Source organism: Silurus aristotelis (assembly GCF_946808225.1).
Source record: "Silurus aristotelis genome assembly, chromosome: 7".
NCBI classification, from domain to species: Eukaryota; Metazoa; Chordata; class Actinopteri; order Siluriformes; family Siluridae; genus Silurus; species Silurus aristotelis.
The window spans coordinates 19,606,576-19,621,343 of record NC_139580.1 but is presented as its reverse complement, the minus strand read 5'-3'; the positions used below and the strand labels follow the sequence as shown (position 1 = coordinate 19,621,343).

At 40.0% G+C, this 14,768-nt stretch overlaps 1 protein-coding gene across 1 annotated transcript; it reads right to left on the bottom strand.

The window, feature by feature from the left end:
- Positions 1–787: 787 nt before the first annotated feature.
- Positions 788–14,758, bottom strand: klf13 (Kruppel like factor 13). The gene is made up of 2 exons (XM_083545905.1): positions 13,882–14,758; positions 788–1,930 (listed from the first exon to the last, which is right to left on the bottom strand). Exons 1-2 carry the CDS (start codon positions 14,327–14,329, stop codon positions 1,530–1,532), a joined length of 849 nt encoding a protein of 282 aa, XP_083402031.1. The 5' UTR covers positions 14,330–14,758; the 3' UTR covers positions 788–1,529.
- Positions 14,759–14,768: the final 10 nt, after the last annotated feature.

Genomic DNA, 14,768 nt, shown 5'->3' with positions numbered 1-14,768 from the left:
TTTTCCTTTTAATTGTCTTTTAATACAAAAACAAAAAAACAAACAAACAAAGGGATCCAAGTGTGTGATAAACCTGTACTGTTGTGGAAAAAACCTGAAGCTGATGCATGTGCAGTCTTTATGGTGCAGTGCTGCTGCTTTGAAACTTTATCCTCCACATTTTAGGGGATTTGGTTCAGTCCTGTAAGGAGAACAGTGAGATCTATTCTACTCAAAGGGAAGGTGGTTTTATCTCCTACATTCACACATTGTAGGGATTTTCTTTTGCTATGTGCACACAATAAGCAATGTGGCTCGAATCAGATTCTTTGCCTTGACGGTTCGCACTTGTGTTTGTATGTGACCTTTATCTGTTCTTACTGTGTGAACAGAGTTGCACCCTGAAATGTGGCACACACATCATACTTATGAAATCAATAACATTATGAGGACGATCCACCATAATTGTGCCATGAAGTTATAAAGCATGTGCAGTGAAGTGAAAAGAAAAAAAATTATATAATCCTCCTCATGGTTTTATGACCACATATATTTTCAGACTAGATGCACAAATGATAGACCAAAAAGTTTTTGGTCATGCAAACCAAAAAATTGGATTTATGCCACTATGACATAGCCTTTAAAATGAGGACCTATCCAGAACAACCCACACAGTTTTGTGTGTGGAAGAAAAAAAAGAAAAAGAAAAACGAAAAGAGTTACTTCCAGTCTCAATACACAATGACTTCCACTCCATTCTAGTCCCTATTCCGTGGTACCACGTCTTACAGCCAGATCAGATATTGAGTTTTACGACTTAAAACTAGTAATATTTTCACATAGTGTGAAAACCAAATAATAAAAAAAAGACAAAAGGAAGAGTGCAATTTTTTTTTTTTTTTTTTTGAGTGTAAGGCTGTTTTATGTATGTTTTCTCTTCATGTTCATTCTTTCAAGCTAACAAGGCCATCCCTGAGCAGGGCACAAAATTCAACCCGTTGAATTTCTGAGTAAAGTGATTCTTGTATTGTGCAGTCAGTGTGAATATTAAAGGAGAAGGAAAGTAAAACAACTGTCTAAAATCCTGAGGTGTGTGTGTGTGTGTGTGTGTGCGCCACTCCCCCTAACCAGTCATAAATAAAAAAAAAAAGCGAGAAAAAAAACAAATTTATACCTGTTAATTCTGTCTACATGTTTGTTCACTTGAACAGATTTGATCAAAAGAGAGCAACAAAAATACAATGGAATCTGGCTGAGGCCAGAGGCTATAAAAATACAGACATATGGTACATCATGTAAATATTGCCATGGAAAAGGCATTCTCTGTTTTCTGTTTTTCTCTTTTATGAACTTGGTGAGAAAAAATTGCACTACAGGAAGCAGTTATGTACAGTAGAGTACACCACAGCAAGCAAAAGGATTAGCAAAGAGAGGTGGCGGGCTAACAAGTGTGCAACATCACTACTTTTGACAGAAAATTGTAGGTTTAAAAAAAAATTATAAATCAGCAATGAGCTGCAGGGGGCAGAAGGCCGAAAGTGCAGGCGGGTTTAAGGCGAGTTGGCTGGGCTGAGTGTGGGGCTGAGTGTGGGGCTGAGTGTGGGGCTGAGTGTGGGGCTGAGTGTGGGGCTGAGTGTGGGGCTGAGTGTGGGGCTGAGTGTGGGGCTGGAGGCATCCGATCGACTGTAGTCGCTCAGCGATCCGGGTCGTGTGCTGCCGACCACGCTCAGAGTGCTGCTGCCACTTTGCTGCCTCTTCAGCATGGCTGGCTGGAAGTCGGAATGGCGGCGAGCGTGCTTCATCAGGTGGTCACTGCGCATAAAGCGCTTGTCGCACAGTGGGCAGCCAAACTTCTTTTCTCCCGTGTGTGTGCGGTAGTGGCGTGCCAGCTCATCAGAGCGAGCAAACTTCTTACTGCAGTCAGGCCAGGTGCACGGGAAGGGGCGTTCTCCTGCATCACACACAAACACACACAGCTGTCAGTATTTACTCAGCACCAACATAGACCTCTAACAAGGGTATTTTCAAAACACAAAGAACAGCACTACATAGATTCAATATCAATGTATCCACAATACAATGTTATTTAAAAACATTAACATGTCAAGGTTTGTATTTCCACCTGGGCAAAGATCACCTAGATGTTTGTTTCTGATAAAAAGTGATTCAGGCCTGATGTTCATTTGACAGTTCTCTGAACCCATTGCAAGAGTGCTATGAAGGCTTCAAGTCATCCGCGCATACATTGCTAACAGTAGGGGAATCTGTGCCAGCTGATGATACCCTAGCAGTTTTTTCTACCCTTATGTAGACAAAGGGTTCTTTTAGAAACCACCAAGTCCTGCCATGCCCCTTTGTATCCCGGATTGCCTGTATTAAACAACTACAGACTTTCTGTTTCAGTAAAACTTGCTTATTTGTGTCGAGTTCATTTTTCACTACTTGAATCTATATAAGCATATAACAGAAGTTCCCACTGTTTCTATTACAGTGGTTTAAAGAAGGACCTGAATATTGGATGGAAACTTTGGGCCAGATATATACAATCATTTTGTGAAGATGTCTGGCTCCGACTATAGGACTCAAAGGAACATAACCGTGAATTAACGAAGTGCCACTTCTGGGTTTAACCTACTCATTCAGCATGTAGATTACAAATGAACACCCTGCATACAAATATAAAGGTTCTGATGCTTTTTAACATTACACTGAGGCACTACAGAAAATGCACTGACTTTATAATTTGTCCCCCAGCTGCAAAAATAGCCTTTACAGCCTTTAGTTTACAGTTGTTAAATTGGGTGAAAAGCCTCTAAACATTAAGTGAGGAATGTTAAGCATTAGATAAGAGAATAGTGTGCAGAAAAAACTGTCATATTAACTGAAGAAAAGTTAATAACAGACTTACTAATATATATATATATATATATATATATATATATATATATATATATATATATATATATATATATATATATATATATATAGTATAATAAGAAAAAAAAATTATATAAAAAATATAAAAAATTATATATATATTAGTTTTATATATATATATATATATATATATATATATATATATATATATATATATATATATATATATATATATATAAGTTTTATAGTATATATTATATTTAATAAAAGACTTTAAGAATTATACCTCCTCTCCCCCCTCACATCAAACGATAAAATGAGACTTTAATAGTAATCTACACTGGATATGATGCCAGAGGTGCCTATATGTTCTATATATCTATTTATCTATCAGTATATGCAGTCTATACAAGCATCTTACATCAGCTTACTTTAGTCACCGCTCTTTCTGACATGTTAGCTTATGAGCTAATGTTGGAACTTTTCCAACAGTGCTTCTGACACAGAGGTGTGTTACAAGGTATGGTTGCTGAAAGTGTTAACTTACAGTCTTAGACATTAAAAATGAAAGCAGTAGTGGAAAAGAAAGAAGCCAGACCTTTTAGTCATTATGCAAGGAAGTTAGACAAAGCAGAAAATATATATATATATAGAGGGCCAGACAGGCCAGTGCAACTTTGTTTTGTGGTTATTTCCCATAGATCCCAGTGAAAATTCACTGTGCTACTTCAAACACACATTCAGTATGATGCCAGATTGGCATGAGAGACGTTGGAGTCCCTTCCCCCACAGCAGAATAGTTGTAAGTGGACAGGGTCTATACTCGGTTCATGTCCTGCCATTCTCATGCACAGACCCAGTGGAGTTTCCCACTCTCTCCCTCCTGCACGCACGCACACACACACACACACACACACACACACACACACACACACACACACACACACACACACACACAGAAATACATAAACAACACTGTCTGGCCATTTGAGCTTTCAGAATTCAGTATTCAGACTGTCTGCACTCAAAATGTGCAAAAGACACAGACTGTGCATCCACTATCCATATTTTACCCATAGTATTTTATCAAGTCACAAATAACCAAGGCCATAACAGGTCCTGCACACCCACCTAAATATACCGATCCTCATGCCAGAACAAAATAGTCTCTAAAGTATTTTCCTTCACAAACAAACCACTACTAAATCCTCATTGCTTTTCATATAAACAAGTGTCCATAGACACAAAATATTAATCTTGCTCCTCTCTTCCATTTATCACTCACATACTGTTGAGATAATCAGGAAAGGGCACTCTCATTTCAGTCGTTTAAACATCCTGCCTCTATCCATTGTGTAATATAAACATTAGCCTAATAGCTCAAATCCAAGATTAATAATTTTCTAAAAGTAAAAAGGTTAATAATGACACAATAACCTATGACCTACAGTATTAATAATTAAGGAAGCAGTGTGGTCACATATAGCTATACACGTATGGATGCAATGGAATAAAAACCACTTAAATAGCTTCTATGTATTCTTTAAATTACCTTAAGGCAAATGAAAACAGATCCAAAAACAAATATTTAACTGGCTATAAGAAAAATGATTAGGCTCAGAACCTTTATGACATTACAGTCCTGCTTAAATGCACAATGCACATAGAAAACTAAACAAGAGCATGTTAAATTGACAAACCTCATTTAAGAGAAAGAAGTGTAAAAGAATAGGAAATGAAAACACCAAGATAATGTGGGAGTCTAAAAAGAAAATGTGCCACACCAGCATTAGTAGTGATTTAACTGCAGATTAAATTCCTGCTCATTCTGGAGCACATTCACACTGGAGCACACCCTGTCTGATATCCTTTGTGCTGTACCATGCTATATGGTGATTGTCCAGAACACTCCTGAGTGAAGAGGAAGCGTGTGTGTGTGTGTGTGTGTGTGTGTGTGTGTGTGTGTGTGTGTGTGTGTGTGTGTGTGTGTGTGTGTGTGTGTAGTCAGGTAAAACCTCCAGACAAAGGTGTCACGCAGTGTCACCACACATCTGAAACAAGAGCAAGCTGTCAATTCGAAAGAACTGCTGAGCTCAGGACTTTCTGACCGACCGTGTATCTATCTGTGACCATTGAATAACACTGGCACAAAGGCTAGTTTACTTGTTATTTACCTGAATTCTAGACTTAAAATAAAGAAGCAGCACTGACACTGGGCAGTTGCAGAATCTCGAGAACAAACAAAATTACCATCAGGGGTCTTTTGAGAAATCCCCTTTTGTTTCTGTGGGAAAACTATAGCGAGGCCATGGAAATGTGCTTCGCCAGACTTGCTCCACCCTCCCTTCCATGTACTTGCATAGATCACATCTCCCCTAGGCTTTTCCTTCACTTATATCATTATTACCAGACTTCAAGACCGGGGGGGGGTTGCTTGCAGTGTTGCTGTTGCATTGTTGTATTACATGACCTGGGTTGCAGGTGGTGGTCAGAGACCGCTAGTATGCTCAACTCTCCGTGGCAGGGAGCCAGCAGGACCATGTGTCCCTGTATTTCTAAGAACACAGGGCAGTAATTAGGGAAGGCTTTTGTTGTGTGCTCTGCACTAACGAACACAGTGACCCAGTTACCTAGAGAGGCAGTTACATCACAGAGTACTGAGAACAGAGCAGCAAATGTCTCCCCTTTGAGATGATACAATTATGTCACAAGTAGCAGACTTACATAAATAAAGCAGACTTTTAAAAGTTCTGATTAGCAGGCACATGAGGCCTACTAGGCCCATCGTTTAATACAGTAGTGAGATTGCATCTATCCTGAATGGATAGATTCCAGATGGATCAGTGGGAAACAGGAGAAAGGCTTTTTCAGGCCAACCGTCTGCTCCATGGACATCTGATCAGCCCTGTATCTGAGCAACACTAAACGAGACTGAATGACGAGCCACAAGACTTAACGTCAGTCACCTGTTCTAAGAAGAGCAAAGATAAAATTCCACCAGTCTCTTCAGTCGTGAAACTTTACAGCCAGCAGGAGAGTGAGACAGCTAACTAGGGAGTCAGACATGAACGACAGGAGGTCCAACTAATCTGCACTGACGGTTCAGAACTATAAGTATCATAAAGTACACTTCCTAGGCCATATTATTCCATTTTAAAGTCTTCTGAAGAAACCATATAAAAGTGTATATTTAACTTTTCTTGAGTTTAAACTTTGTTGGCTACCTATCAACCAGTGTCTCCTAGGAAGAGGGTCTACTGAAAGCTTGTCTTTAGTTAATGTGTGTGTGTGTTAAACCAAGAATTCTCACTGAACTGAGACATTTAGAAGACTTTTAAAAAGACATACCTTGTTGAACTTGCTGATGTCTGCTGATGATTTCAACTAAACACTTGCACTTTGCAACTGGCAAAAATATGATATTTTATACGTGGTTGGGGCAAATCTAGCCTGCCCCAACCTGCCTTTAATCTGATTTGAGACCTGATCCTTGCTGTGCTTAACAAAAATACAAAATATAAAATAACTCGTACTTAAGCATTTTTTATATAGAGTCAGGAGAAAGCCGTGCTCTCACCAGCACAAACCCACCTATAATAGTAGTTTGATGATGTCATGAAGTTGGCTTGCGGGATCAGGCAAGTGTTGGTTAGACCCTTCTGAATGAGGAACACGACACTCACCACATTGAGGTCCACTGAGCGAGCCCAATCATATCCATAGCAGGCCAAGTCAAATGTGAGTCCCAGACCGGCACCACAAGTGAAGTATCAGCCCTCATCAGAGGGATGTAATTTATTCCTGCAATTATAGATATGGCTGAGAGCCAGACAGGAGCGAGCCAACCCCACTTCTCCACAGTGAGTTAATGACAAGACTGCTGTGGAAGCTGCAGCCTCTGCAAGGGGTATAGTCTGCCTTTTTGTTCAAAATCCAAGATCAGCTTGTCATATCCAAATCCTCATTATGAACAGATAATAACACTGAACTGTTCTCAGATAAACCTTCATGACAAATCAGCTTCATGATACAATATTAGTCTATCAGAGTCGGTCATTATGAGAGTGCCGGCACTTTTATGCAAAATCCACACCAGCAGAATATTGTGGGTCACACCCACCACCTAGAGCAACAAGCCAAGAAATGAGCTCAGTGTAGCCATATATACCATACAGGCAAAAATACACGAACACTGGCCCAAAAACAACTTGTAATAAAGCCATGACTGTCTTTAATTGATCAGAAAGAAGAGCATTAACACCACACACTGTGTGAACAAATGAAACTGTTTTTGCTGACCAAAAAAATAAAATAAAAAATTATATATATATATATATATATATATATATATATATATATATTAGCTCAGATTAAAAAACAGACACTAAGAAGAATTGGTGGGTCTGTGTCAACATCTGTATGCATGTGTATGGAGTATGGAGAAGGGGCTGTATTATCACACACACAAAGAATGAAAAGGTTTTAGTCCACTGTCTGCTTTCACTGGTTTGCCCTGGACAAATATGCGATTAATGTTGTGTGAAATTTAGGTGGAACAAAGATGAGTGGTATATGGGTGAGCTGAAATTGTCTTGAAGACAGACTGGATGGAAAAAACACCTAAAAAAAAATCGCTTTTGAACTGTGAGTCTCATCTTGTGGTTTCGGGAGTGTCTGGGTATGAACAATAGCATCAGCCTTGTGTACTAGGGGAGGGTCTTTTCTGTCAGCCATTTCACTGTTCCATTTGTGATAACCATAATCCACTCCACCCACCATCTACACCACTCAGAAGAACTCAAACGCAGTAGAGTCAGGCAGTTACACTCAGATAAGTTCTAACTTCTTTCTACAAGAAAGAGGCAGGTTTGGAAGAATTCTACACCACAACATATTAGACTCATTAATTAACTGTATACTATAAAGGCCTTACAGGCTTTCCTTGCTGCAGATTGTGATCTAATCTTTTTAAGCCTGCTTAACTAAGGACACAGACAGCTGCTGTTATTATGAGCTGTTTATATCTACAGAAGTGCTGGCATGGACAGGAGGATGCTGAGCACCTTGAGTGTGTGTCTCTGTCATGCCCCCTGTTTGATTAAAAACAATATGATATAATTGTCCATGCAATCCAATCCAAAATAACACAGTAATCGATAATTAAAGATAAAGCGCTAAAGAGATATGCATTAAATAAAGCGCTAAGACATATGCAGACCCTTATTAGTGTCATCAGTTATCCCACTCACAAAATTAAAGCATTCAGAAAGAGTCTGAGGTCTTTTTACTCTGTATGAGAAATAGTAGAGCAATCCTCAAGTCCCCCACCCCTAAAGCCACTGCCCGTCAGATTGAATGCGCCTTTTCATCTTTGCCATAACCACCTCCCACACCGCATGCTACTCAGGATCCTCTGCTCATAATGTATTAACAGGGAGGGGTCAACCACCTTGCAGACTACAGTTAAAGTAAATATGACAGCCTGGAGACACAGCAAACCATCCACACAATAAATAAAGGCACATATACATCATCCCCCCTCTCTTTGCTCTCTTAGTTCCAAAATGAACAGGCTGAAGAGACCCAAATCAGACTGCCTGCAGCTGCAGCTGCACAAATGACCTACATCAACAGGGTGGGGGGGCATTTACATCAACTCATCCCCCATCCCCTGTGGGTCCACTCTGTACAGCATGTTCCAAGCAAGGCAAAGTGAGCAGCCAGGGCCAAACTTTGTGTTAGACCCTCCACTGGTGGCTCTATTAATCACCAAAAAGGCTTAAAAATACATGGCAGCCTTAGATCCTCTCTTTACTGCCAGGAGAAACTGACACCCTTAGGTCACATGCAACTAGAGGTCAAGAGAGGCCAGGCCCGGCCAAGTACAAAACACCTCAGCATCTCATTTTCTTAAAACCCTGGCAGCTAGGGAAATAGGACACAAGGCTAAGGGGGCGGAGTATTTTTTATAAGGTTCTGCCAAAGCTAACTAAAGGATATGTGAGCTCAAGACTATGTGAAGGACAGTATATGAGGAGGTTGAAAACCAGATATGAACTTTTATACCTCCCAGCCCCTTGTGTAAACTTTATACAACTTTTTGAGAAATAAAGTGTTTTATTATATTAATGCAAATAAATTCCATATTTAAACATTCTTGTCTGTGGATTAGTACAAAAAAGGTGCCTTGTGCTAGTACCACAAAAACACAAAGACACAGAAAGCCTCTAAAAACAATATAAAACAATATAAGTGCAATAATATAAGTGCATAAGCAGTGTGCAAAAACAAAAATAAAAAAATACACACTGTGAAAGGTGACATATTCAATTATGTCTTTGGTTAGACTGTGTGATTACTTGTGAGGACTATCAAAAGTTAATGTAGTTAAAACATGTCAAAAACATTGGGAATCATGAGAATTAGAGGTGCCTCGTCAATTTGTCTACACTAACCAAATATTACTTGACATGACGTGACCTTATTCGTGTTATTCAATTTCAGCATGACAATAAAAGTATTTTATTTAATTAGGCTCTGCAAAAGATTATGTGGGTTTATGAACAAGCAAGCATTGCAACATCCGTGAGATATGGAAGAAGCGTCACCAAACAGACCACCATCCCCATTGTGTAGAATCTCCCCACTAAAAAAAGCTGCTTTAGCTAATCTCTTGTCAATTTATTACTTTTTTACTTTGTTTTCCATAGCTAAGCTGTTTAAAGGAAGAGGAACCCACGCCCCACCTTTATGAGATGTCAGACAAATCTGTCTAGTAACCTTAGACCCTCTGAAGCCGTGCAAACCCATGAAGTATAACGAGCCATTAGTATTCAACACATACCCTTGAAAATGTCATGTCTTAACACACCTTTGACCTACATCCTGTAATTTAGTGCTAAGAAAAAGAAAAGAAGTGAGTACATAACAGCTGCCTAAAACCTCTTTGTGATTCAGGTAAACCCCTGCTTCAGTCTTTTAGACATTCACATAAACAACAGCAAAACAGCAAAAAGCCAGATGATAACTAGGAAATATACAAGACCATATTATGTTGAAAGAGGTTATTCCAGAACATGCATATATACCCTTTACAATCATAAGATTCCATCTTGGGTTTGCTAATCAAACACATTCGACCTTCCAGTATTTTTATAGAGGACAGTTATCAATGAGAATATCAAACCCAAGTTATATAAACCACAGATTATTATTATTATTATTATTATTATTATGATATATATATATATATATATATATATATATATATATATATATATATATATATATATATATATATATATATATATATAGGAGAAGAGATAAGAGGCTGAGGATGTGGCTTTGCACCTTATACAGGTGACAATTAAAAAAATACTGCTGTAAAGAATTTAAGAAACAGACCTTAAATGCACTATAAGCATTGTGTGTCAGACCAAAGCGTAAGAGTATCAGCTTTATGAACTTCCTGTAAATATGTAACTGTCTAATTGCACTGAAATTCTGGTTTCTGATATAGACCTCCACCCATTCCATCTCACATACACACAACATACTGCAACAAAGCAGTACTGATCGTTTCTGTTTCCTCTTCGGTGTATTACAAAAATAAAAATTAGCTACATTCTCAACCTGCAAGCATATTACATCACACATGAGACAACACATGTAGTGCTAGTCAGCCATCTGTGTGGGTGATTATAATTTATGAGCTTTGTACAAAACAACTTCATGTTCTAAAAAACTTAGCTTTTCTCCTACATCTCTCCAATCTATAAACGTTTTCCAATCAAAATGTTATTGGTATATTTATGACTTAAGATTAAAGCACCCCAATTTATGTTGGTGTGTAATATCATCTTTTGTTTCTCTATTCCCTGCATCACAACTCATCCACTTGCTTCTGGTTATCTAATGAATATAACGACAACTATTGTGAAATCTTAAGGACAAAGACAATGAGCAAAACAATCCTCAAGAACAAAAGTTCAATTTTAACTTCTGTACTCAGAGTAAGCCAAAGTCTGGCTGTACAGTCAAGCTAAGCTATAACAGATTTCTTGGGAAGCCACCTCAAGGTCATTCCACTAACCTTATCTCAAACAGGAACATTTTGTTACCACAGGTCACCACAGGATTACAGGGAATGGCCGAATGAACTTCAGACAGATGGGTCAATTATACAGAACAGCACTGCAAACACCCAAAAGCTAAAACAGTCAACAAGCTGAATTTGCATATGCTCTAGATGTGTGGAAAGCAGTGTGGAAAGCAATGTGGCAGTCACTCAATGATTGAAATAATGTTTGCATAGATATTGTCATTAGTTACCCTTCCAACCCCTTCCAATCTGAGAGATAAAATAAACAGTGATGGATAATCTTAATACTGTGATACAGCCAACAAAAACAGCAAACCTTTTTTTTATATATATATTTGTGAGATAACATTTAATATTTAACATTGTTCATACTATATTTGCATTTCAATGCATACAGTACTGCAATCCCCTTCAAAGCAGCGTGTCAAGCCCTCTGTCACATGATTCAAACTAGCATTTGATCACAATAGTACATCTGCTCAAGCTCCATCGTAAAACTTCTTTTCTCACAGCAAGCTAGAACATGTGACGACTGGCTTCCCAGCCACTCCAAAGAATACAGTGTATGTATGTATGTAAATTTGCAAAAACTAATACTGAAGAGGGAAAAACAACTCATTATTTTAATATTACCTCATGTCAAAAACATTAGCAGCCATCTAAAAAGAAAAAATACTGAGCTCTAAGTATTCTTTTAATTCGTCGAGAAATAGAGGTCTTTGCCGAGATTCTGAAACAGGAGGACAGATGGTCCAACATGGAGTTCAAACCAAAGTCGGCACAGAGTTCAGGGTGTTGCTAAAGTCAAATAAGGACTCCAGCCCACTTGGCTCACCGGTCTGTTTTTATAACACAGTGTTCCCCCTTCTTTTAGACTGTGGTGTTTAGGTGGGAGAGAAATCCATTTTCTCCTTGATCTACTGGTTCAGACTGAGACAAAATCTGCTGAGTGCTTTGGAAAAGACTAGGTGCACATAGCAGTTTGGGAAAGTCTGGATTTCTGAACTCAAGTGACCCATATTCTCCGATTACCAAAACAAATGAGACGGAATACTCATTATTCAAGCAGAACACCACCCTATTGCAAGACTGAACATTAAGTACGGGCCAATAAAAATCAGTAACTATTTTAGTATATATGTATATGATAGGCCACATTCCACAGACTGTGGTGATACCACGTGATGCATTACATCAGCCTCTGTGGGAATTCTAAACAAGAAAGTGTGATCTCATGCAATACACAGTGCAAATTATATACAGTAGGTGTGTGTGTGTGTGTGTGTGTGTGTGTGTGTGTGTGATATATATATATATATATATATATATATAAACACACAAACAAGGCTCAGAGAAGCAAGTGGAAGAGGCACAGAAGAAAATGAGTAATAAGTTAAATAAAGTGAATTATTTCCTTTGAAATTAACTATCCAGCTTGTGGACTTTCTTTAGCATTGCCTTGACTCCAGCCTTGTTCTAGCCTGCCACTGAAAGCTACATTAACCAAAAAACCTCTCCACTGCTGCTCACATGGTGCATCCCGTCTGCACTCACTGTCGCATCTGCAGAGGGTGTGCCATGGCAGCATGTACATCTAAATGGGTGTGTATTCTGCTAGCCACGTCAAGGAAAAACCTTATGGTGATCTCTACTTTTATGATGCCAGATGTGCTTAATGATATAATCCAAGATTTATATATTTATTTATTTTATTTATTTATTTATGTATTTTTTTTTGGGGGGGGGGGACTTTTTTGTTGCCTTTGTTGTATAAAATTTTTTTCATGGGGCATTATTGATCAAACAGCTCTGGAAGGTAAAATAAATACATCATTGGTTAAGGATATACAACTTGCTTGCTTTTAAAATATTTCTCTCTTTTTTTTCATGGGCAAAAGCTTTAAACGAGCAGAAGAAGGGTGGTGCTGTGTGCTTGTGCTCGGAGCTCGTCTAGCTGAGTCTGTTGCTGGCCAGATCAGCTGGCAGTGGAGCGCGCGGGGGTGTGGCACTTAACAACAAAGGGCTTCAGAAGCACCCACAGCTACACAACTCCAACCGAGCCCCACCCCCCTATTTTTTTTGTTGTTGTTATATATACTCGTTTATTCTAATAATTGCATGCTTTGGATTATCACGCAGAATGACAAAAAAAGAGAAGTTTTGGTCGCGTGAGGATGACGGCGCTACTGCGGGTGGGGGCGTCGCGCGCACTCCTAGGCTATCGGCTAGCTGCTCAGGTGACCTTCCAGTGTTGCCCGTTTAGACAATTTTTTTTTTTTTTCTTGCATAGGAAACACGCTTTCTGGAGCGTATAGGCTTTGGGTATAACTTCTTCCGTCCGTGGGTATGGGCGTGTGTGCTGATTGTAGGTTACGCGAGGTTTTGTTTACTGTCTGGAAAAGGACAAGTGGTAACCGCGCGCTAATTCCGCATTGACTTCCAGCACTTGGTGCCAGGACACAGTGTCCCCCAACCCTGAATACCTCCTACACACCAAGTTGATTGTGATCTCATCAGTATAGACGACACCGGATGTGTTGTCGTGAGTTAAATCGGTAGGAAACTGTTGCTATATGGACTACAGGCTTCTCCTGTGGGCGTGACGTTATTTACTGCGCCGCGCCCGACAGTCAAATAACGTATTAACCTACTTTTACTATAAAGAAAGTCTAACCTGAGCGAATTTGGGTGTCTGTGAAAAATTGTTTGGCATCTCTGTTTTATTTTAAGTATGCAAAAAAACAAACAAAAAAAAAACATGCTTGACGCACGCGGTGTTATTGACGGTGAGGGAGAGGCACTCAGAAATCCTCGTGCACTCGGCGATTTGAGTCCCAAACCGGGGGTTTTCAGTGGCCGCAGCGCTTCAATACACGAGCTGCAAAATGACAAAGCAGTTGCTGCAACGCGAAACAAAAACTGACCTGTATGTGTCCTTAGGTGAGCTTTGAGATGTGACGATTTGCCATAAACTTTTTCGCAGCCAGAATAGTGGCATTTGTGCTTTTTCTGTGGGGACTCTTGCTCAGCGCGAGCCCTCCATCGCTTGCCCCTTTGTTTGAGGGCAGAGTCGGCAGGGACGGCGGTAGGTGTGGCAGAGTTTCCATCCTCTCGCGCTGGGGTCGGTGGCGTGCTCTCTTCTTTCGCTTTTGCCTGCTCGGCGAAATTATTAGGACTCTGCTGGTTGAAATCCGCCAGAATTCGGGCCACGACGAAAAGCGAAGAGTTGTCCTTCACCAGCGCTTCCTTGGTCTCTTCTCCATTCCTGGGTGAAGCCGCAGTTTCGGCTCGGTTCTCCCGGTTCCCTTTAGGAGCGTGAACAATCGCGCGGCTGGACATGGAGACAAGGCACTCTGCTGCTAAATGTTCCATTTTGTTCAACACGCAAAACACAAACGGTGTTTCTTTATGACATTCAAACGCGAAATGACACTTTTCGAAAGCGCCCAGCTCCGTCGTCGATCCCTTTTTTGTATGATGCTGAACATCCAGCAAAACTCCCACTGTATGCTTACCGGCTTTTCAAGAGACCTGACATCCTGAATAAAAGCACGCGGAGATCCGAACCGTACAAACGCCGCACTCACTTTTTTTTTTTTTATCACGAGGGTTCAGGCAGCAAGAGACTGAGAAACTTGTGCTGGCTGAATATGAAAACTCCCCATCGTGGTCGAAAAGTCCATAACCCACGTAAAGTGACAGTATTGTGCTCCGCGCAGACCGGAGCTGTCGGTATCCACGCTGGGGGCGTGGTGGCCCGGAGTGTCGTCACACCGCGCGCGAGCTCATTGGCCCCCGCACAGTGTCCCAA